General features: G+C 56.3%; 1 protein-coding gene across 1 annotated transcript in view; it reads right to left on the bottom strand.

Moving 5' to 3' along the window:
- CACNA1E (calcium voltage-gated channel subunit alpha1 E) overlaps positions 1-21982 on the bottom strand; it is a 92352-nt gene extending 70370 nt beyond the window's left edge. The window contains exons 1-6 of the mRNA XM_065649168.1: positions 21716-21982; positions 13402-13507; positions 12822-12961; positions 2181-2284; positions 1184-1336; positions 453-634 (exon numbers count right to left, since the gene is read on the bottom strand). Of these exons, the coding sequence (XP_065505240.1) occupies positions 453-634; positions 1184-1336; positions 2181-2284; positions 12822-12961; positions 13402-13507; positions 21716-21981 (951 nt within the window). The 5' untranslated portion in view covers position 21982. The remainder of the gene's footprint in view (positions 1-452; positions 635-1183; positions 1337-2180; positions 2285-12821; positions 12962-13401; positions 13508-21715) is intronic.
- Positions 21983-22488: the final 506 nt, after the last annotated feature.

Genomic DNA, 22488 nt, shown 5'->3' with positions numbered 1-22488 from the left:
TGCGTACCCCAAGGGCTCGAGCATCAGCAGCTTCGAGCAGCTGCAAACCACAGGAATCAGCATCATCAGAAACGACAGACATTTGCAGCACAAATACCAAACGTCTCAGCTCCCTGTCCAACACCGAAATGCTGCCTCTGCCCCAGAGACGGGGTCCGAGCCCAGCTTTGGGGCTTCCCAAGCCTGCTGCAGGGATGCAGGCACATCCATTGCCCGCTCCGCAGGGACAGTGGATGCACAGTGCCCAGAAACCCCTTCTGCTCTTACAGAGCAAAACATGTAACACACACCTCTTCATTCCTCACCACCTGCTCAGATGGGATGGACTGACCCCATCTCCATCACAAAGGAAACTCAGCATCTCACGGGTTTCCAGGACACAGAAATACTTGTCTCCAGCTCCCCAGCCCCATCCTCATCTCCCAAAGAGCCCCTCGAGCAGCACTACTCACATTGTACAGGACTGTGGTCCACCCTTCCATGGTGATGCACTGGAAGACGGTCAGCACAGCAAAGAGGATGTTGTCGAACTGCGTGATCCCGTCGTTGGGACCGATCCACTCCCGGCACTCGTAGCCTGGGGGACAACCCTGCACCCCGCATGGATGGGGGGGGTCCAGCTCCTCTAGCTCACCTGCAAGCACACAGCAGCGATGGCAAGGAGGCAGAGGTAAGTGAGAGGCAGGGGACAGGTGAGGGGAAGCAAACACTAGCCTGGAGAACAGGAGCTGAGGGGAGACCTTCTCGCTCTCTACAACGACCTGAAAGGAGGTTGGAGCATCGAGGGTGTTGGTTTCTTCACCCAAGTAGCAAGTGATAGGACAAGAGGAAATGGCCTCAAGTTGTGCCAGGGGAGATTTAGACTGGATATTGGGAAAAATCATTTAATGGAAAGGGTTGTCAGGCATTGGAACAGGCTGCCCAGAGAAGTGGTGGAGTCACCATCCCTGGAGGGGTTGCACAGACGCAGAGATGAGGTTCTCAGGGACATGGGTTAGTGCCAGCGTTGGGTTAATTGTGGGACTTAGTGATCTTGAGGGTCTTTTCCAACCAAAACTATTCTATGATTCTGTGAATATACAGGATCTTCTCAGCCCTGGGCTTCCCACAATAGCAACATGCACTTGCCGTGGCTGTTTCCCACCCGTGGGATGCAGTGTGGGTGCAGAGCCCTTCTCCCCACCTGAATTGTTTGTGTAGCAGGCTCGGTGCAGTTTCCCGCTGTAAAACTCCAGGCCGATGATGGCAAACATGAGGATAGCGAAAAAGAGCAGCAAGCCGATCTGGAGGAGAGGCACCATGGCCTTCATGATGGATTTCAGCACAATCTGCAGGCCTGGGAAGGAAAAAGAAAGAGCACAGCTCAGCATGGCGATGCAAACCCCCTGCCTGGGGCACATCCATCCCACATCTGACATGAAGAGGACAGTGAGCAGACAGGACGAACAGCCAGACAGACGCAAGTGGCCAGCACAGCCTGGAGCATCCCCTTTGGCCAGCTGAGGACCACAGAGGAAAGCATGGTCCCAGGGGGAGCAGTGAAGGCTAGGCTGCTGGGCAAGACTCCAGTAGGGTTTATTTCTGGCTCTGCCTCATGGTGAGACACTCATCAAGTCCCCACTCGGGTGTCCTGCCCACCACTGTCCCACCTGGGCTCGGTAGCCCATGCAGCTCTGTCCCCAAGGCACGGATCCAGCACGCCACCCAGCCGGTGCCCAGGGCAGGAGGGACAGGAAAACTGATGCCAGCAGCAGCCTAGTTTGTTTATTTATCCCTGTACCGGCAGACAAAATCTTGCAAAAAAACCTGAAATCTCCCCTGAATAAACCTCGGTCCTGAAGGGACCCACCCACTGCGTTCTGGCCAGGGAAGCGGAGCCGCTGGCAGGCCCTGGCAAGATGCTGAGCCCAGCTTTGTGCCAGCAGAGAGCAGGATGGACGGGAGGAAATGCCACCCGGGGACACCAAATGCTGATATCCTACAGTCCTCCACCCTGCAGGCTACCCAACGGGTGGCTGGAAAGGTGGCGTGTATGATCCCCACTACGCGGGGAGGTTTGTCCCCCTCTTCCCTGATTGCACCCTACATCCCCGAGATGGCACGAGGACCCTTCTCGCTCTGGAGGACATCGGGGATACATGTGGACACCCTGGGAGGAGAACCAGGAGCACCCGACTTACTGGGAATGCCTGAGACGAGCTTCAGAGGTCTGAGCACACGCACGGCCCGCAGCGTCCGCAGGTCCACGTGGGTGTTGAAGTGTGTCCCAGCGGTGGCGAGGATGCTATGGGCAGACAGGGAGAGAGGAGAGTCACCCCAGGAAGAGCCCCCAACCACCCCGGCGCCAGTAACCATGTTATCACACCAGGCTGGGGAAACCGTGAGGGGCACCGTGTCCCTGGGCAGATACAGAGATTCAACATCTCCCAAAGCCCACGTGCCAGAGAGCCCCGTTGATGCTGGCACCAAACCTCACGGCCACTCTGGCCAGCCAAAGCCACCCAGCCCTGGCAGACCCCCGTCGCTGTTCCCCATGTGCCAGGATGGCACCCATGATGTACAGTCAGTGCTGCAGACATAGTGCTCATCACGGTTGTGTGGGTTTAAATTCCCTTCCAGGCAGAAGGCACGTGGACCAGAGACGGTGCCCCAGAGACGGGGGTCACTCCCCTGATGGTCACCCATGCTCCCCTGGCAGCACCTCCAGCCACCAGCTGCTCTGGCTTTTTCCACTCATGGAGCTTCCTTAGAGTCCCACCTCTGGGATTGCTGAGAAGGAGGCGAGAACCTCACGTGCATTCAAAAATCTATAGTAATGAAAGTTTTATGACCTTGGAAGGCAACTGGCAGGCACAAGGAAGGACTCCAGAGGTTTTCTTTTAAAACGCAAAGATTTTTTTCAATTCTATCTCTAGGAAACAAATTGGGGCAGAAGCGAGCTGGCGCACGGCGAGTCCAGCAGTGGAAATACTCGGCACAGCTCAGGGATGCTGGCAGAGCTGTGGGAGCACAGCCGACGGTGCCAGAGCTCGTGGCCTCCTCTCCCACCTGGGCTCGGTCACCAGGTGCTGGGCAAGAAGGAGGATCAGGGGATGGAAGAGGAGGGGACGGGGAGGAGAGCGGGACAGAGGGAGGCAGCAACCTCCAGGTTGTTTGCAGCTATCCAAAAAACCAAGGGAAATTGGGTCATTGTTCCACTAATTCATCTAATTACAGGCCAGAGCAGCTCTCTGGCGTGCTAAGCAATTAGCACTCTTTCTCTCCCCCTCTCCCCGAGGTACAGCAGGTACCGACCTGCCCCTCCAGAAAGGCGGCTGGGTTTCCTAGGATACCCCGGCAGCCAAAATGCTCTCACATCAGCAAACCAGGTTGTTTCAACTCCTTCTCCAAGCCTCTTCTTCCTCCCGGGGCAAGGGCTCAGCTGCAGAACCTGGCCCCAGCATCACCCACATCTCCCTGTGTACCGGGCTGCTTATCCCTGACATATATGAAGATATGGATATATATGGAGATGGCACTTTCCTTTTCGGCACAGTCCCCGTCCCCCAGCCCGTGACCAGCCCCTGGTACACACACAGGGCTGATGCGAGAGCCGAGAAGGGACTTAATTAAGTCAGGAGCACTCACGGAAGAACGGCATTGTTAAATTGGTTGTAAGATCAAAATCAATAAGTACAATAAAGCACGGCTACTCGGCAGCACGTGGGAGAGAGAAGAGCACAGGCGCTTTCATCTCTTTCATGCAAGCTGTCAACAAAACCAGGCTAACCCAGTGCTCCCCAAAACACCAGCGTAGAGGACACGCTGTGCCAGATTCTGCATTGGAGAAACTGAGACCCTCCTTCAGCTTCTGCTCCTGATGTCCCAATGCCTGGTGTCCAACCAGCCTCCCAAAGTGATGGGGGAAAGGCGTTTGCTGACTCCAGCTGGGGTCGAGCACAGAATCATAGAATCATTGTGGATGCAAGAGACCCTCAAGATCGAGTCTAACCATAACCCAACACTGGCGCTAAACCACGTCCATAAGAACCTCACCTATGCGTCTTTTAAACCCCTCCAGGGATGATAACTCCACCACTGCCCCGGGCAGCCTGTTCCAATGCCCAACAGCTCTTTCCGGGAATAAATTGTTCCCAACATCCAATTTAAACCTCCCCTGGCGCAACTTAAGATCATTTTCTCTCATCCTATCGCTTGTTAACTTGGGAGAAGAGACCAACACCCTCCATGCTCCAACCTCCTTTCAAGCAGTGGCAGAGAGCGAGGAGCATCTCCAGGAGATGGTTCTGGGCTGGATGCGAGCTACAGCCCCAGAGCTTAACCACGCAAGTCCAGCACCATGAAAAGCCCAGCTGGTAAGCTCCTGGCAGCAGAGTGGGTTTAACAGCTCTCTCCTACCACAAGCTGCGATCCTACAAGCCAGGCGGAGTGATGGGAGTGGAGCCACCAGCACCCCCAGCCCCACCGCACATCTCCTCCCTGGGGCAGGACCAGGAGCAGAGGGCCCTGGCTGCAAAAGGTCCTCAGCTAACCCAGATTCGTTCTAGAGGCTCGGGAGCCGTCTCACCGAGCCTGCAGGCAAGGTTCAGGTGATTTCAGGGCACAGCTTCCCCGCGCTCTAAATTAGCTGCTAAGAATGAGACTCCTCTGTGGCAAGGTGACGTGCTCCTCGTCCTCGCTGGGGGACCAGGGACATCACGAGCTCTTTCAGAAGGGATGTTCGGACAGATCACCAGAGCGAGGTGGGTTGCACTGCAGACGTGTCTACCGACTGACGACAAAAACGTGACTCCCCCTGCTACGAAATAGGTGCCTGCGCATCCTTTTGCGGGCACAGCCGTGGCTCCCGGTGAGGGCAGATGCACCCGGAGCACCCAGAGCCTCTGAGCAGGGTCTGAGCAGCCCTGGGATATTTTGTTAGACCCACTGAGGTGGCTGGAAAAAGCCAACTGAGCTTCCAGGCACATGAACCTGGCTTCCATCTGCCTTTCCCAAGCCCTTTGGTGGCTCTAAATAACAGACATCACCTGTCCCCGATAGCCAGACTTTGCTCATAGACACAGAAGCCACCACCATGTTACCACTAATAATAAATACAGTGCTCAAAACACACTCTCCTGCTTTCATAGAATCACAGAATAGGCTGGGTTGGAAGGGACCTTCAAAGGTCATCTAGTCCAACCCCCTGCCATGAGCAGGGACATTAGCATCTCACCTGTTAATTGCTTAATTGCTTATTAACCCTCTAAACATGCCTTTTTTTTTTTTTTCTCCTTTCCTCAGAGCGCCACCTGTATCAGCCAGCACAACCCATTTTGGATTTATTTATTGACACACGTTAAGGTTTCTTATAGCTCTTGGGGATGCACAGCACAAAGATGGGACTGGGGCTGTGACAGACCTTTGTGCTGACACAGGGCGGCAGCTCCGGTACCTCCAGAACAATTTAAACCCTTTTCGAACACTTACAATATCCACGTCTGATGTGCTAATAATTATTCCTTATTTTTAGGCAAGGACCCAAACTAAAATTACATCTCACCATCCAAGTTATTTGAAAAAGCTGCCAGATTGGGCTATAAAAATCCCAATGATCTCATGCTTTTCATCATATGTACTGGAGAAAAAAAAGAAGAAGAAGAAGAAGAAAAAAAGTGAAGGCGTTTTTATAGGTCACTCAGGCAAAGGGGTTAGTTTTACTTCTTCAGAGGAAAGGGGGAAGAGACTTCAGGTGCAGAGAAGAGCAGAGAGGAGCTATTGGAAGAATGCAAATGAGAGAGGAGGCAGGATGGGAAATATATGCTAATCCCCAAAGTATAATTGAATAGTGAGCAATCACTGGCAGACAAAAACACGGTTTTGGGGAGGAAAAAAAAAAAAAAATCCAATGCTTTGTGTTTGCAACCAAGATGATTATATTATTTTCTTTATTTACAGGCTGCAGAGAGAAGGGCGAGCTCCCGCCGGGCCCGCCGCACCTGCAGGCTCCGGGGCTGCCGGCGGAGCGATGCTCAGCCCTCGGAGCGATGCTCCCAGCCCTCGGAGCGATGCTCAGCCCTCGGAGCGATGCTCCCAGCCCTCGGAGCGATGCTCCCAGCCCTTGGAGCGATGCTCAGCCCTCGGAGCGATGCTCCCAGCCCTCGGAGCGATGCTCAGCCCTCAGCACCGCTCCAGCTCGCAGCAGCTGAGCAAAGCGCACGCCCTCGCCTCCAGCTGAAGACCTGCACCTATGGATTTCTTTTCCCAGGGGGCCAAAAAAAAAAAAAAAGAAAAAGGATAATCACATTTTAAATGACTCTCTGCAGTTTGGGGTTTAGCAGAATAAACCATGAGTGATGCTGGATGATTCTGCCCACACAAAGCCCTTTACTAGCAAAGAACCAGTGACAAATTCGGGCACTATCACACACTACAGCGCTCACCGTGCTGCTGTTGCCTGTGCCAGGGGCTGCGCATCACAACCCGCTCCCATCCCCGTCATCCCACCGGCAGCCCTGAAGCCTCAGCCCTTGGGGACAGCACACACAGCTCGGGGAACACTGCAAAGGGCTTCGCATCAGGTCCCCCAAGCAAATGCTGAACCCCCAAATGATCAGATCGACCCTCAATTCATCCCCCCCGACCCCAAACTGAGCATCCCACGACGGTTTCCATCAGGGACCGCTGCAGAGACAGACAAGCTGTCCCAGCAAAGGGCAGCTCCATGGTGTGGTGGGTACCAGTTGAGACAGACTAATCTCAGCTCCAAATCTGGGGCAGGGAGGGTGCTGGCTGGCTGGCTGACACGCGAATTAATATTTATAATTAAGTGGAAAGGCCCCTGAAGGGCTGCACTGCCACCTGACTCTATGAGGGAGACTGCTTCATAATTAATACACTGGTCAAACGGCTCACAGAAAGTAAGTTACCTGATGAATTTACCCCGTTCTTGCCCTTTTCTGCGGGTGAATCAATCCCTGCCCTCTCTGCAGGCAGCATCGTGAGCAGCAGGATGGACTTCAGGCTCTTGGGTCCAAACCCTGCTCAAGGCAGGGCCAGCGGGATCGGGTTACCCACCCTGAGGATGCCCCAGCAGAGGACAGCGGTCCTGCTTTGGGGACGCCAGGGGACAGGGAGACCGTGCCCAAGTCCTGCCCTTGGCACAGTTCGGAGCAACCTCAAAGCCTCCATCATCTTTGCTTGCTCTTTTCTAGGTTTCGGGGCCGTGACACAAGTGGATTGCACTGCTGCAAAGCTGCTGACCCTGTCTTTCCTGGCGGTTTTGAAAGCCCTGAACCCAGGCACCAATGACTCCCTGCGAACAGAAAACCTGCCTTCACCAGCCGTTGATCTGGGGGACAAAGCGATCCCCCAAGGCAACCTCTTCCTGGAGAAGCCCCCAGGATTTGGCACACAATGGAGCATCCCCTCTGCAAGCCCCTCCTGCCTCCAGCCCCTGCGATGCTGCTCAGTGGATGTGGGATTTAGCAGGGGGAAGAGATGCTGGTGAAACTGTGTTTGCACAAACGGGACATGGTGGAAACCTAAAGCCGTCACCAGGATGCTTGAGAGCCATCCCTGCAAAGAGAAATACAGCACACGCCACCATGTAGCATGGCAGGAGTTGGCTGAGCTGATGCCAAAGGAGAGGTCCAAGACCCCACGGATACTGACACTCAAGCCTGAGTGATACCCTCTCCCCACATGAGCACGTGGTAGAAAATAGCCCTTTCCCCTTCCCCCAAAGCCAGGCTTTTACCCCACAACTCCTCTCCCAGAGCAAGGTCTGTGGCAGCACAAAGAAATGGCACGTGGGGACATCGCAGCTTGGCCAAGGCTTTACCCCCACGGGAGGAGCAGGGGTTGACCCCAGCTGGGAGCTCTGCACCCAGCGATGCTGGGAAGGAGCCCCAGGGACCAGCAGCCGCGCAGATCAACTGCTGAAGAGGAGGAGCTGGGAAGGATGGGATGAAGCGCCTGAGCAGCGCGTGGGCCGGATCCTGTGCCGGGGGAAGGTGGAGTGCCTGTCCCCCCAAAGCCAGAGCCGTGGGTCTGTCTGCCCAGGGTCACCCCACATCCCTCCCCGCCACCCATCCCAGCAGTGCAGAGCCTTTTCCCACGTCACCCACCCCGGTACAAGGTGCCGATGTCAGGCACGTCCCAACGCCGTGGCATATGGCACATGAATCATTCACAAAGCTGGTGAATTAATTATTCATCCAAACGAAAGACTGAACACTTTACTAATTGTCCTGGAAGGAAAGAGCTGGGAAGCAGGTAGGAGATAGAGCAGACATCAGGTTGTGTACATTTTTTATGATGAGGGTGGTGAGAGCCTGGCCCAGGTTGGCCAGAGAGGTGGTGGATGAACCATCCCTGGAGACATCCCAGGCCAGGCTGGACGGGGCTCTGAGCAACCTGAGCTGGTGACGATGTCCCTGCTCATGGCAGGGGGGCACTGGATGAGCTTTGAAGGTGCCTTCCAACACAAACTATTCTATTATTCTACATACATGCTTTCACACACATACGGGGTGCCAGGCACACTGCTGGGGACTGGCACCCCAAGCCATGAAGGGACGCAGCATATGAATGTTCCTGCACAGAGCTTCTGTCAGCACCCATTCAAGGACCCCTCTGCCTCCATCTCTGGACCTCTGAGACCAAAAAGACCACCCAAGACAAGCAGAATTTGGGTTGCACGAGGTGAGCTGAATTACAGAGGGCAAAGCGTCCTCATCTCTGCCATGAGGGAGCTCATGTGAATTGCAAAAAGGGCACAGGGTGCTTTCCAGGATGGTCATCCCAAAATCCAGGCAGCACCACAACGAGCAACAAGCCAACCTGCCCTCCTTGTCCACACGCTCCATTAGGGCTCGCAGAGCCGGGCTTTCCTCCACCAGCACAGGCTGGTCCCCCTCTGCTCAGCTCCAGGTTTGCTACCAGAACAGCAGGTACCGCCGGTGATTGTCCATTCCTGCCTTCCCTTGGCCACATGCAACCCCACAAAATCCCTGAGAGAAAACAACAGTGCCCAAGCACTTCACCAAAGGCAACCAGGTGTAGTGATTTTTACTAAACCCCCCAAAAAACCCCAACACCAGCTCTTCCTTTTAGCAACCCTGGTGTATTTATCCAGGTTTTACAGCAGCTGCTTCGCAAGGGCGTTTTGAGTTCCATTTTGCTTTTTTCCCACTGTTAGAAGCGTTCCCCCACCCCTTCACCTCTCACGTAACTTGTTATTGTATTACCGCTGCAACTGCATTAAAAAAATTTTAAAAAAGCCAGCGCGGTGCTCTGATGTTCAGGCACTAGAGTGCCTGAAGCACACACCCACCTGGATATTTGCAGAGGGAATTTAACCCTTCTTTTTCCACGAGCACCATCAAACATAACGTAGGATAAGGTGGGCTGGTGTGGGGTCCTCGGTCTCTATTCGCTACAGCTGATGCTCCAGTTGCTGGTGGCTGAAGGTTCTTCAACCTCTCCCTCTCGGGACCACCGATTAAGAGGTCACCAAGCTCCCGCTGCCCTTTCTGACCATTTCTGAGCCGGTTTTCCCTTTTTTTGGTCCAGGACGTGCTGCATTGAGCAGGTCACGAGTCCAGCTTCAGCGCCTGGCCAGGTCTGGCTCATGCATGGGCAAGGCGAGCATCCCCAAATCCCAGGGGAAACACAGACATTCCCCTCCCCAGCTCTGCCTCAGAACGAGTGAAGGTATTTCATGCACGTTTTCGGAGAAAAATATTTTTAGCTGGGGGAGAACAGGCTGGTCTTTTTCAGGCAGCGATGATGATTTGGAAACCACAGGTTATAAACAGAGCGGGTTTACAAATGTGACTATTAGTTCCCCAGTGGAAGCTTTAGCATCAGGGAGTTTTAGGTGGGCGTTGATTTCCACCGAGATGAAAAAAACCCTGGATTTATTGACACAAGAAGCAAACACCAGCTGAACTCAAGTCAGTGCCATCCATTCCTGCACAGCGTCCCAGGAAGCTGCTCACAGCAGCAGCCCCTCATCAGGCTAATTTACACCAGGGAGAACGTGCTCAGGATATCCCACTGCTCATGGAAACCCCAACACGGTGTCCGGGGCCACGATGCCATGTGCATTAAGCATCTCTCCTATCAGATATGTGGCAAAAAATAAGTCCAGAAAGGAAGAGTAGTACCCTGTGTCACCCTTGGAGGGACAAGGGGCAGTGAATGTGATGCTGGGTCCCTCTAGGATGGATCCTGGGGTGGATTCTGCTCACGTGGATATCCTCTCTGGTCCGTCGTCATGGGATGCATCAGCACCCCAAACGGTCAGCGCATCCCTCAGCAAGCGCTACCCTACACCTCTGATGCTGGCAACATCCCCTCCACCACAGCCACTGCTTCTTGCTAAGTCACGACAAGATGCCAATGACCATTAATTCCCCCAAACTCAACAGTCTCTGCCCAGACACTCACTTATTAATCAAGAGTAAAGTTTTAGTCCGCAAAGATAATCCCAAACCCGCTGGTCGCCCGCACACGTTCCCCGTGCAGACTTCACCACCCGCCTTACACAACCTACACAGCGAGAAGCGCCAAGTGCAAACCCTCTCCTGCAAGCTGTTTGCAAGTCATTTGCCAGCCGAGGATTATTTGCTGAAGAAATCTGCCGATAATTCAGCAGATCAAACAGGCAAGAGTTTCTTGCAAGGGAGGTGGCACCAGGGCTTTGCCAGCACCGCGCAGCAACAGCAAGAGCTGAGCAGCACAGAGGAGCCCGTGACTTGGTTCAGCTCATCCCCCAGTGACCCGATCCTCCCCAAAACCGGTCCAGGATGAAAATCTGCAGGTTACCTCCTTCACCCATCATACAACAGAATTCATGTCAGTCCACACCAGTGGGTGCTGGGCTTACTGGGGCAAAGCTGGCAGGTAGCCGGGCAGTTCTTGGAGAGGGTTTCATCCTGCTGGAGCAAACCTCAGGATGCGAGGGGGGTGACAGTGGCGAAGCAGACCCTGGGGGGCCGCACACCGTCACCAGTGGTGGCAGGGGGAACCGGGCACCCCCCGGCAGGGCAGACGGCACAGCACTAACAGCCCTTCACGGACAATCGATTCCCTGGCACGGGGCCCGGCGCGGCATTGAACGGAGCTGGCGAGGCTTCCGTGAGTGAGTAATTGCCGAGCGCTGACTCAGCACCGGCTCGGTTACAGTCAGCTCGCCCAGAGCCGCGGAGGGCAGGGAGGGGTCCGTGGCGAACCCCCGCTCCCAGCCCAGCGCTTCCCTTGGCTGCGGCCCCAGAGGATGCCCAGGCCAGGAGGCGGCCGATGGGCATTTCCCAGCCATCCGCCCGCTTTCTGCCCAGCACCGCAAGGCTGGGACGTCTCCCCTTGCTGCTACCAGGGGTGACACGTGTCCCACGCTGTCCTCAGAGATGTGAGCAGGGACGTGGCCACCTTTTGCCCAGCCCAGGAGCTCTGCCCAGCCGCTCACCCCACAGCACCGTGCCCTCCCCAAAGAATCCCTTTGGAGATGCAGAAGGGGCAGCAGCATCCTGTGCGATGGCTGCACTGCCCACGGGCAGCCTGTTTGCTGCCCTCTGAGAAGCATCACCCACCAGCAGCACCCCAAGACACCTCGTCTGCACAGGTACATGTGGTCCCACCACCCAGCGAGGCCATCAAAACGTTCCTGGTCACGTTCTCCTCAAGCCTTCTCCCAAGCACAGTCCCAACCTGCACCGCTCCACTACAGACAAGCCGCGTCCATAGCTACATCCCTGGCAGCACCAGCCTCAGCATTCCCTTTCCTCCTCCAAACACCCAAACGGGTGCCACGTCCCACATGATGCCACCACCCTGCAAGCCGAGAGACAGGACTGCGCAGCAAGCAGCTCAGGAAAGACCTCACCTGGCTCACGTGCCTCAGTTTCCCTGGGCAGCCTTGCAGCTGCTCTACACCCAGAGCTCATAAAGCCCTCAGAGATGCACAGGTACCATCTGTTTGTCCACATCAAACCAGCTCCTCTGAACATGGGGTTTCTATCGGCACACAAAAAGAAATGGCCACAATCCAGGCACCCCCTTTCCCCAGGATCACTTGGTGGCCCCAGGCACCCACCTGCCCTCCACACAGCGAAGGGTCCAGGGGGGGTCACCCTGGGGGGGCTTCTGCTCAAGCCAATTGCCAGTGTTGGCTAACACAAGCCCAAATGTCCCTGCTTGTTTCTATGTCACCAGCAGAGCCCATCACACCACAAGCAGGACTCGAATCTGGACCACATCCCCAGCAGGTGACACCACCAGTCACACAACCAGCACCCGTGAAGCTCCGTGTGCCACCACCCCCAGCATCGCTGCTGCTCGCTGGGATGCTGAGTGGGCATCACCTGGGCACGCAGCACCAGCCAGACCTCATTCCCAAACCCCCAGCACCAGGCCAAGGCTGGAAAGTGCTTGGGAAGGCAAGAAAAGATTTCCTCCCTCCTCTTGCATGGTTTGACCAAAACCTCTCCCAGACCACGTCCAGTTGCTTCTCAGGCCACACTCCTACCTCATCTTCACCTCACCCCATGCCCAGGCGGGTGACAGACACCATGTCACCAGCTGAGGAAACCTAGACATGATGCCTTCAGAGCCAGCCCTCCTCGCCTGATGGGGAATTATGTTCCACCACCAACTGTCCACAGCGAAGCCAACTCAGGAGCCTCCAGCACAGAGGACCATCCTCCTCTTCCTCATTGTGATGAACACCGCCAACAACAGCAAAACAGGACCCTGCCCCGCATCTGGAGCTTGTGTCCCCACCGGGACAAGCCCCCGACTGCCCAACCACACCAACAGCCCCGTGCCACCCAACTCACCCGCTGAGGACCACGATGAAGTCCATGACGTTCCAGCCGTTGCGCAGGTATGAGCCCTTGTGGAAAACAAACCCCAGAGCCACGATCTTAATCCCAGCCTCGAAGCAGAAAATCCCGATGAAGTAGGGCTCTGTCTTCTCCTGCCGGAGAGGAACCAGTGACATGGTGAGAGGGGGCAAACACGGCACCAGACATTTCACAGTGACCCGACTCATGTCCCATCCCACCTTCCCCAGCCCCGTCCTCCCCTTCAGGTGCTTTCCCAGCCCTTTCTCAGCCAGCATCAACCTTGGGAACAAAAAGCGGGAGCTATAACCTACTCAAGTAGCCCAGTCCCAATTCCCCACCCCACTTTTTAAGAGGCTGAAACCTTCCTGAACCCTTCCCATGGAGAAAGGGTATGTGACAGCAGCCCCAGGAAGGCTGGAGGAGCTGGTCCTGGAGGAAACCTCCTGCCCTACCTCTCCAAAACCAGCAGGAATTCACTGGTAGGATGGGGTGGCTCCCTTCGGCTGGTGCCTCTCCTGAACCACCAGACCCCCTGACGTGGGGTACAGAGGGACAGATGTGGGGTACTTACTAATCTCCGTGACATGGGCGTCTTGTCATCCTCAGGGAGGTGCTGCTCGAGGGCCAGCACGATGCAGTTGGCAATGATGGTCGCCAGGATCATGTATTCAAAGGGAGTGGAGGGGAGTTAAGGAGCAGACAAAAGGTGGATATGTCCCCAGCCTGCCAGCCCACCCCTGACCGCCCCTCGTTTCACCTGCTCGTTAGCCTCCACCACCACAGGAACATGCACACATACAGCCCAGCTTTCACCTGCAGAAGGGTGAAGTCCACCTTGGTGCTGTTTGGAAAAGAGTGGGGTAACAAGAGAACTGAGAGCCCCCTACGAGACCTTCCTCACTGAAGACCTGCTGAGCCTCATCACCTCCTTCCCAGGCTCATGGGACATTAACCAACAGCCTTTGCTGGGCTGTGAACTCTCTTGGGAGAGAGATGCTGCTTGCGGTGGGAGTCCAGAGATGGACATGAGTATGAAGGTGGACAGCTAGACTCTGACCAGGCTGGGCTTCTTCTGGAAAAGGGGTGGGATGGTCCCTGGCAGTATCAGAGGCTCTCCCCAGCACGGCGTGTCCACGCGATGCCGTGGCCCTGCTGCTTGCCTTCTCTCTTCCATCATGAAGCAGCGGAAGATGGGGCTCGGAGCAGGGGGTGTCACAGGCTATCAGCAGCCCAGATACCTGGGAGGAATCATCTGCACGGCCCGAGGAGGATGTAGCATCCCTGGCAGGTCCTGGGGGATGTCATGGCAGGGGGTTGGACTAGATGACCTTTGAAGGTCCCTTCCAACCCAAACCACTCTATGATCCTACGGGGTTCCAACCTGCCCCGTGTTGGCAAGGTGGACACGCCGTGGGAAACGAGGGTCCCTTGCCAAGCACCCCACGGGCGGCAGGGTGAGGCCAGGCTGCGCTGGGAGCTGCAGAGCACCAGGCTGAGCACTCACAACTCAAGGCACTGATGGCGTCTGGGTCTGAGCTTCAGTTCAGGAAGGGTGGAAACTCCCTATGGAGTATCTGAAGAACTGAGTAGGGATGGGAGGCGGAGGAAAGAGCAGGCTGACACCCAGAAAAGCTCCCCAAACTCAGGTCCCTTCTGCCTTTGCATTCATAGGGGCCACCAGCAGCGAGGAGGGGGTGCAGAGCTCCTCTCCTGCCTGGCCCACCACCAAGCCCCGAAAACAAAGCGCTTCCAAATGACAGGACGGACACACCTTTCCGACCTCCCATCCATCTTTACCACATCATTGCAATAAAAGCCCTGTTGTCCTCAACAACAAAATTAGGTGAGATTCATCAGCAGGCAGCACGCCCCTTCTCCACTCCGTGCCAAAAACCCAACAGCTACATTACTGTCACCACTGGCATCAGCGGCCACCTCAGGAGAGGACTGTCACCTTCCCAAGGCTCATGTCTGTGGAAAGGGGATGTGATCCCACCTGGGATGGATTTTCCCATAAAGAAATCATTCACACTCCCACCATCCCGAGCCAGCTGAGTCCTTTCCCACCACACTAGGCTTCTCCAGAACCAGCAGCTTCACATTCACATCTCTCAGGCCAGGAGGTATTGAATGCCCACACCATCACCCCTGGCCAAAGGGATGATTTCCTCTTTTGCAACCTTGCCTTTTGGCTGACAAAGGCACCGAATACAGCAAGATACTTTAAACCAGTGGCCCTGAGCCCATGGGCAAGAGAAGACATCCCAGTGCTGGCCATAAGCATGGCAAACTGGAAACCATTAAGTGACCCCAGCAACAGCAACCCCATGCACGCTGCGGCGCCCGGGCAAGACGGGAGCAGGGCCGGGCATCAGAGCAGGTCCCTGGAGAGCTGGTAGGAGCTGAGATGTATTTAGCCCAGCAGGGAGGAGAGCCAGGAAATATCCAGCCAAGGTATTTAAAAGGCCACTCAGGGAAATTAATGGTTGCTAAGTTAAAGGCAAACCAAAAGACAGACGGCTGCAGAGCTCGCTGCTGCGGGCTCGGACCTCGGTGTGAAACACGAGCAGCTCCCCGTGCTCGGGGAGAGGCCAGACACCAAAAGTTTCCCTCTGAGGCTTCGCACAAGATTTGCATCACACAGCTCCTGCAAAAGCCACATACTTTCCCTGATCCCCACCTCTGGCCACGCACTTCAGCTCATACACAGACCGCGGCTCTTGGCCCTGAGCCGACAGCCTATTTGGGGTCTTTTTGTTTCATTTTCCTGAAAGTCTGCGAGCAATTAGCACAGGCTGAAAAGAAAACAGCGTGTTAGTGGGGCAGCACAGCCAGCTCCCCAGGCGCTAGGCACATTTGCCTAGATGAGAAGTGTGGGAACAGCGCGGCGAATCCGTCTGTCCATCCCTGCACAGCTAATCCTCCTGAGCATCCCGGGCATCTACCGCCACCTCCTCCCTCCTGAGGACATGAGTCCCTTGGGAGAAACACCCAGAGGGGGAAAAACCCAACTTCTCCAAAGCCAGCAGCATGGGAGTCCTGCCTGACAGCGGCTGGGAGGCTCAGGACCACCTCTCGCAGCTCAGCTCGCCCCTATATATCCTTGCTGGCACTAGCATCTGGCTCAACAGCGCAAGGACATGCGCACCTGTCACAGCCCCAGCACGGGACCGCATCCCCACTCCTCCTCCAGCGAGCTCCTGGCATGTGGGTCAGCAGACATCAAGTCTAAGAAAACAGGGCAATCGCTGCCCTAAGCACAAGGTCGCTGCCAAAAATGACTCTCCAAACCCCACTGGCCCGTTTTTCTGGGGACCCAAGCCTGGGTTATGGCATCTGGAGCTGGGCGAGAGCTGCAAGGCATGAACCCCATGGAAACAAGTCCCTATAGCTCCAGCTGCGCCAGGTTTTAAGAGGCCATGGGTAAGAAAAGCCTCCCCAAAGGACAGCAGGAACATCTGGCTGAATGGGGAGAAATTTTACCCCCATACTTCGGCCAAGCAAGCATCCTCCCAGCTCAGGGCTGGAGCCTACCAGACAATGGTCCATCATTCCTTTGTTTCCTCGCTCGTTAGATGTCTAATTACACAACCTCCCAGCCACCCAAAATGCAGAGTAGCACTCGCCTCCCTCCAAGTCCAGTAATGAAACCTCATCTCCCTCCAGCCTTCTCCTCCTCCTTCGTCTGGCTTCTCCTGGAGGATCATTAGGGAGCCAATAAAAATAGGTTTTTCTTATTGATTTATCTCCTTTACCCAACGCTCTCTCCCCTGCACCATTGACTTGTTTCCTTAGCAACTCGGCCGATCCCAGTGCACACCATACCTGCAGCTCCACACTTCCCTCCCGGTGCGTTTGAGGTGGGGAAGGTGCCCCCAGGCCATGTGGACACCCCCTAGATCGATGCCCAAGCCCACCTGCAGCAGGCACTGCAGGCTAACCGCATGCCTGGAGCTGGAGCTCCTTGGTGGGCCTGGCACAGGAGGCTGGCAAGCAGCACACCAAGGAGATGTCCAGCCACTGGGGGATCTCTGCTTCTAGCTGTGACCCTCCTCTTCACCGCCCTCCCCAACCAGGAGCCAAAACCAGCCCACTCAGAACACCTATATTGCTAACGCAGGGAGTGCGCCCAGCTCTAGGCACCAAAGTTGGATTTATGATGCTGATGGCACGTTGATGCAACCTCCCAAAGAGGCTGGGTGCAAGATAAACCTCTCTCCAGTTGCGGGCAAGGGCTGGGACCTGCGGAGAACCCCCCTCCATCTCTCCACTTTGGTGACCATGCCTTGTCCCCGCTCCTGGGCAGGCAGGTGGGGAAGGAGCAGAAGAGCCAGAGGAGTGAGGCCACGTGGGCATCTCTGAAAGGGCTCTTGGGGAAGTCTACTACAGAGGGCCAGCAAGAAAGGCAGAAGTGATTTAACCCCTTGCCCTGTCTGCATCACCCAGCCCAGCTCCAGCATCTCTTAGAAACTCAAGTCTCCATTTCCCACCACTCCCCAGGCTTCCCCAGGACCTGCTGCACTGAGGGGCTTTCCCTGCTCCCCAGGTATCAACAAGAGAGAGCTTCAGCTCCTACATCTGTGCACTTCATCTTGCTGGTCCCAACCCCACCACAGCTGTCTGCCCCCACACAGACCTTCCCACGCCATGTCCACCTAGGGCACGACAGGAGCAAAGACCCACCTCTTCAGCATCCCCAAGGATGTCCTGACACCCTTTTTCTCAGCTCCACATCCCAACAGGAAAGCAAGAGCCTCCTCTCCAAGGCTATTTTCCAAGAGAAACTCAAAATGCCAACTAGAGCCAAGACCATGAGCAGTCCTAAATCAACTCTGCGGTTCCCCAGCCCTACAGCACCTTGTCCCCAAGGACAGGAGGATCTTCCCCCAGCAGATAAGGCCATCCAGCGTCCTCAAGCAGTTGTAGAGCTGTGGCCCCTTGGAGTTGACTCCATCCCTCCACCCTGCCGCCCAGCACTCCCAGCCCATCCACGCTTTGCTGGGGTGGACAGAAAGTGATGTCCAGAGGGACAAGGCAGTGATGACACAGGGAGCATCCAGGCAAGGTGCTCAGCCTGCCTAAACCCCACAGCCACAGACCGTGCTGCTTATGACCCCAAAATATGGTGGTCCAGTCTCTCTTAGGAGCTAAACCAAAGGCGGTGCCACCAGGAACCAGTCAGGGCAGAGCTTCTGCCGTAGGCATGTGGATTCCTGCCTGCCACGTGCAAACAGCTCCGTGGAGAAGCATCTCCTTCTCACCCACCTCACCCTGCGCTTATAAACTGGAAATCGAATCTCTCTCCTCTCCTTTTTTTTTTTTTAAAAAAAAAAAAAAAAAAGATATCATGTGATTCTCCTGCCTTAACACCAGTTTTTTAACTTTGGTTGCCACAGCAACAGGATGCAACTTGGCGTCACCATGACAACAGCTGCCTCTGTTTAAATTCACCATCTGACAGGCAGCCTCGCTCTCCCCGGCTGTCAAAAAGACGGACCTGCCATTACACCTACTCGCCCCTCCCCAAAAAATACATTTTAAAATCTGATGAATGAAAAGCACAGAAAACAGCCTTGGAGAAAAAAAAAAATTAAAAAAAATAAAGAAACATAAAAGAGATTTTCTTTCTTGGATAGCACAAGGAGGGAGCTGCCCAAGAATGGCAAGACATGGCGCAGCTGTTCCCACATAGAACCGAGACCGGCCAAAATCTCAGCCGGGCAAAACCAAAGGCGCAGAAGATGCTTGCCCAGGTGGGGCATAACGCTGCCAGGGACCCCACGGGCAGTGCCCACAGAGCAGCAGAGATGCCTGGCTCAAAGTGGGAGTCATCGTGAGCAAAATGGCTCGGGCACACACGGGCGTGCATCCCGTGGAGCAAAATCTCCACATGTGTTGCACCAGGGATGTGCACTGGGGCTTTGCAGACACCTCGGCTGCTCTTGGCCAACCCAACAGGAGATTTGCTCCTCCAAGGGGCTGCGATAAGAGAAAGCCCTCACTGCAGGGAACAGCAAGGTCCCCAGAGGACCAATGGACATTCTTCTCCCCTGCCAAACCCAGGGGACAGGTACAATAGCCGGTGTGTGCCTGCAGCTGCAGGCTGTCCTTGGGGACAGAGCCAGAGCCACACAATGTCATCTGGCCTTGCTGTGGTGGGAGAGGGATCTTATCCAGGTCAAATGCGATTAAGCAGATAAAGAACGGAGCAGATAGAGATGAGCTGCAGCCCATCTTCGTGTGCTAACTGAATTGCAGCCTTCCAGGCAGCCAAACAAATGAAATCAGGGCAAAAGGCCTGGCCGTCAGCAGGAGGAGAGCAGGCAAGACGAGGGGGAGTAGATGTTCCTACAGCCAAAACAGCATCACATTTTGAGCAGGACCAGTGAAAAGAGCAGCTCCAACAGAGGTAACGCACTAGGCTTTCCAGCGAGAAACTCGGCAAAGCCTCATCTCCCCACGGAGCTGCATCCCGATCCCAGTTGCTCGTATTTCTCCTCCTTCCCCTCCATGCATCATCCCCTATTTACACTGGGAAGCCAAACTGCAGAGGCTGCTGGTTATAATTATACAGTTACCCAGCAGATACCCAGGCCTGAATCACCAGTTATTTTTAGCCCTATTACCTAGTCAACTGGAGCTGGATGAAGAAGAGCCTTCACTCCCCCTCGCGCTTCACCCCAACCCCCTTGGCTTTCCTGGGTGCCATGCCCGCTCCGGGATGGGCCACCTCCCTCCCGAGGCGAGCAGTTCTCATTGACTGTGGCCAAAACCCAATACTCGCCTCCCCAAACCGCCCTTGCCCAGCAGAGGTGCCATGGGCTCTGGGCCAGGCACCTGAGATGCTCACGCATTTTCCCTGGTCCTACCAAAAGGCATCGGCTGCTTATGGAACAACTTTCCTGGCCTATCTCAAACTCATCATCAAAAAGCTTTGTCCACCCACAAGCCCTCCAGAGCTCAAGCGGTGCAGAGGAGCTCCAGGGTGGATGAGTTTCTTAGAAAGAGATGGCAGCCAGGCGGGGGAAGGCCAGGGATGCTCAGCTCCCGCGCCTGGAGCGCACCCGTTCCCAGCACTCACATGGGGATATGTCACTTACTTCTGGGAAAAAAATAAAATAAAATGAGCCCATCTCCCTCATGCATTGCAAATTCCAGGAAAGAATAATGCTGGGGAGTTTTTACCACGCGGTGGTGAAGCTCCAGTCTCTAGGAGACAGCGGCTGCCTAGAGATGAGACATCACACCAGCACGGGACCCCGGCCCACGCGGGGAGCACCGGGCCGGTGGCAGCACCCCAGCTCCTTCTTGCTTTAAATGAAAGCTGAAGGGGCGAGGGCCCTCCCACACCATGCTGAAAAAGCACGTGAATAATTTGGCATATTCTGGAAAAGCGGCAGGCCGGCCTGGCCGCTGCCCTGCAGGGCTCCCAGCTGAGCTGCCGCATCCCCATCCTTGCTACCGCACCGACGCTCCTGCAGCCGCCCACCGCTGCCGGCAGGGGTAGATTTAGGGATGCCGTGGGGAATTCAGCCCCCCACAAGCTCCCCCTTCACCCCCAGGTCACCCCCCTAACCCTGGGGGCTTTGTGTCTCCCCAGGCTCTGCCTGGCAGAGGCTTGACCTGACACGCTGGAGCTGCAAGGGCACTGTTTCCCTGGTGATGCTCAGCAGGGTGGGTGACCTGTCCTGCACCCCTGCACCTGGCCAGAGGGCTTCTCCCCCAGGATACCTGTTGCACCAGACCAAGGCACGGCTGCTTGGCACCGGGGCGAGCTCTCCCGCGCTCGCCGGAGGAGCCGGCAAGTTCACCAACAAGTTGCAGGGAGAGAAAAAAGCAGCAGCGGCAAGAGCTGCATGTAATCAGCACTGCAGAAAACGGCACAGGGAGGGTCCTACAGCCGAAGCGTGGCCACGCCGGAGTTTGCAGGCTTGGCTCCTCGGTGGGGGCAAAGCTCAGGAGGGGTCTCGGGGAGCAGCAAGGCATCGAGCCCAGGGGGTGGGGAGCTGTGTGCGTGGCGCTGGGTGCTGGTCAGGGCACCCGGGGGCGCCCGCAGGGAGGGCGGGAGGGGAGAGAAGTGCGTGGGGGTGTCTGCAAGGATGGAGGGGCGAAGGAAGGAGCGGGTGATCTGCAACCTCCACCCAGCGCTAGGAGGGGGGCCCCTGGGATAAATCGTGGTCCCCGTGCCAGCCCCGCAAGGGGCCGTGGGGCACAGCTGGAGGTTTTCAGCATCATCCCCTCTGCCGCAGGGAGGGGACAGCTGGTTCCCAGAGCCGCCGTGGCGGAGCAGGGGGGCTGCATGGCGAGGATGGCCATGCCCTGCCAGGTGTGATCAACAGCAAAGGGGGCACACACAGGCAGGCGCAGGAGAGGATAAAGCCACCACCCAGCAGGGACTGGACATTTGTGCGCTCCTGGGGGTCTGTCCGCAACAGGATGGGTGGCTCCAGGTGGGGTGGGGTGGCAAAACTCCAGCAAGACACTAGGGCAGAGAGGCAAGGCCACGACCTCCCAAGCCACGCACACACACAGAGCACCTTAAAGCACGCAGGGTTAAACCGGGATCAGAGCTCCCCTCCCTGCCAGCATGGGGGGGTTTCAAATCCAAGCCTCAGGAAGGGCCAGGGGGGCTCCCTGTGGGGAGAAGGGGCTCAGCTCCCTGCCAGGCACCGAGCGGAGCACAGGAGGGCAGGAAGCAGCAACAGGGCGAGGAGAGCATCCCCGGGGGATGACGGGGGGACGGGGCACCCCTCTCCGCGCGCCGAAGGAGAGCAGAAGGCAGGCACTTACCTGCCGGCTAGTGCCACACACACGTGTCCTGGGCGGCCACCGAGGCAAATCCGGGGAGCAAGTGGGGGGGCTGGCAAGGGGCGCAGAAAGGATATGGCCAGTCGATGAGCTTCTTGGCGTATTTCCTGACTATGTTCTCTTCCCCAAAGAGAAAGAGCGATCTGTTGACGGTGAAGCAGTTCTGCCGGACAGGGATGGGGTTGTACAGAGCCATAGTCCGGGCTCTCTGCGCTTTGGTTTGCTTGAAGGGTCCCGGGGTCCCTCCCGCGGGAGCAGGAGGTCCTTGCCGGCTCCGGTTCTGGTCAGAGCCCCCATCTCCGGAGCCCAGCCTGCCAGCCACCGCCTCCCCAAAGCGAGCCATCCTGGAAGAAAACACACAGGTGAGCCAAAGCAGCACCGCCGAGGCAGCGGGCGGGGGGAGAAGAGCGAGAAGGGGGTTGTGGGGCGCAGTCCCAACCACAGCCCCCTCCTCCTCTCTGGGTGATGCTCAGCTCCGTCTCTCCTCCATCTCTCCGGGGGAGCGGGGACTCGCGTGGAGAAGGGAGAGGCAGCAACACGCGGCACTGGCTCAGCGGCACGGCACGGGGGGCAGCCGGTTGCCTCCGAAACCTCCCCCCCCACAAAAAAAACAGCGGGGAGGGCAGGCAGCTGGTCCTGCCCGCTCAACAGAGGCCACAGCACCTTCTGCCACAAAGCAAAGGGTTAAACCCAGACACATCCTTCCCACCGCTCTGCCTGCAAGCCCAAACCAGTCCCTTTTAACCCCCCCTCCCAGCAAGGCGAGCCCGGGGACCACCTGCCAGCAGAGATCAGGCAGGGAAAGGGCTGGGATCCAAATCCTTCCATCCGCCCCATCGCAAAAGAAGAT

Source organism: Caloenas nicobarica, chromosome 20, assembly GCF_036013445.1.
Source record: "Caloenas nicobarica isolate bCalNic1 chromosome 20, bCalNic1.hap1, whole genome shotgun sequence".
Taxonomy (NCBI): domain Eukaryota; kingdom Metazoa; phylum Chordata; class Aves; order Columbiformes; family Columbidae; genus Caloenas; species Caloenas nicobarica.
This window is presented reverse-complemented; position numbering and strand designations above follow the sequence as displayed.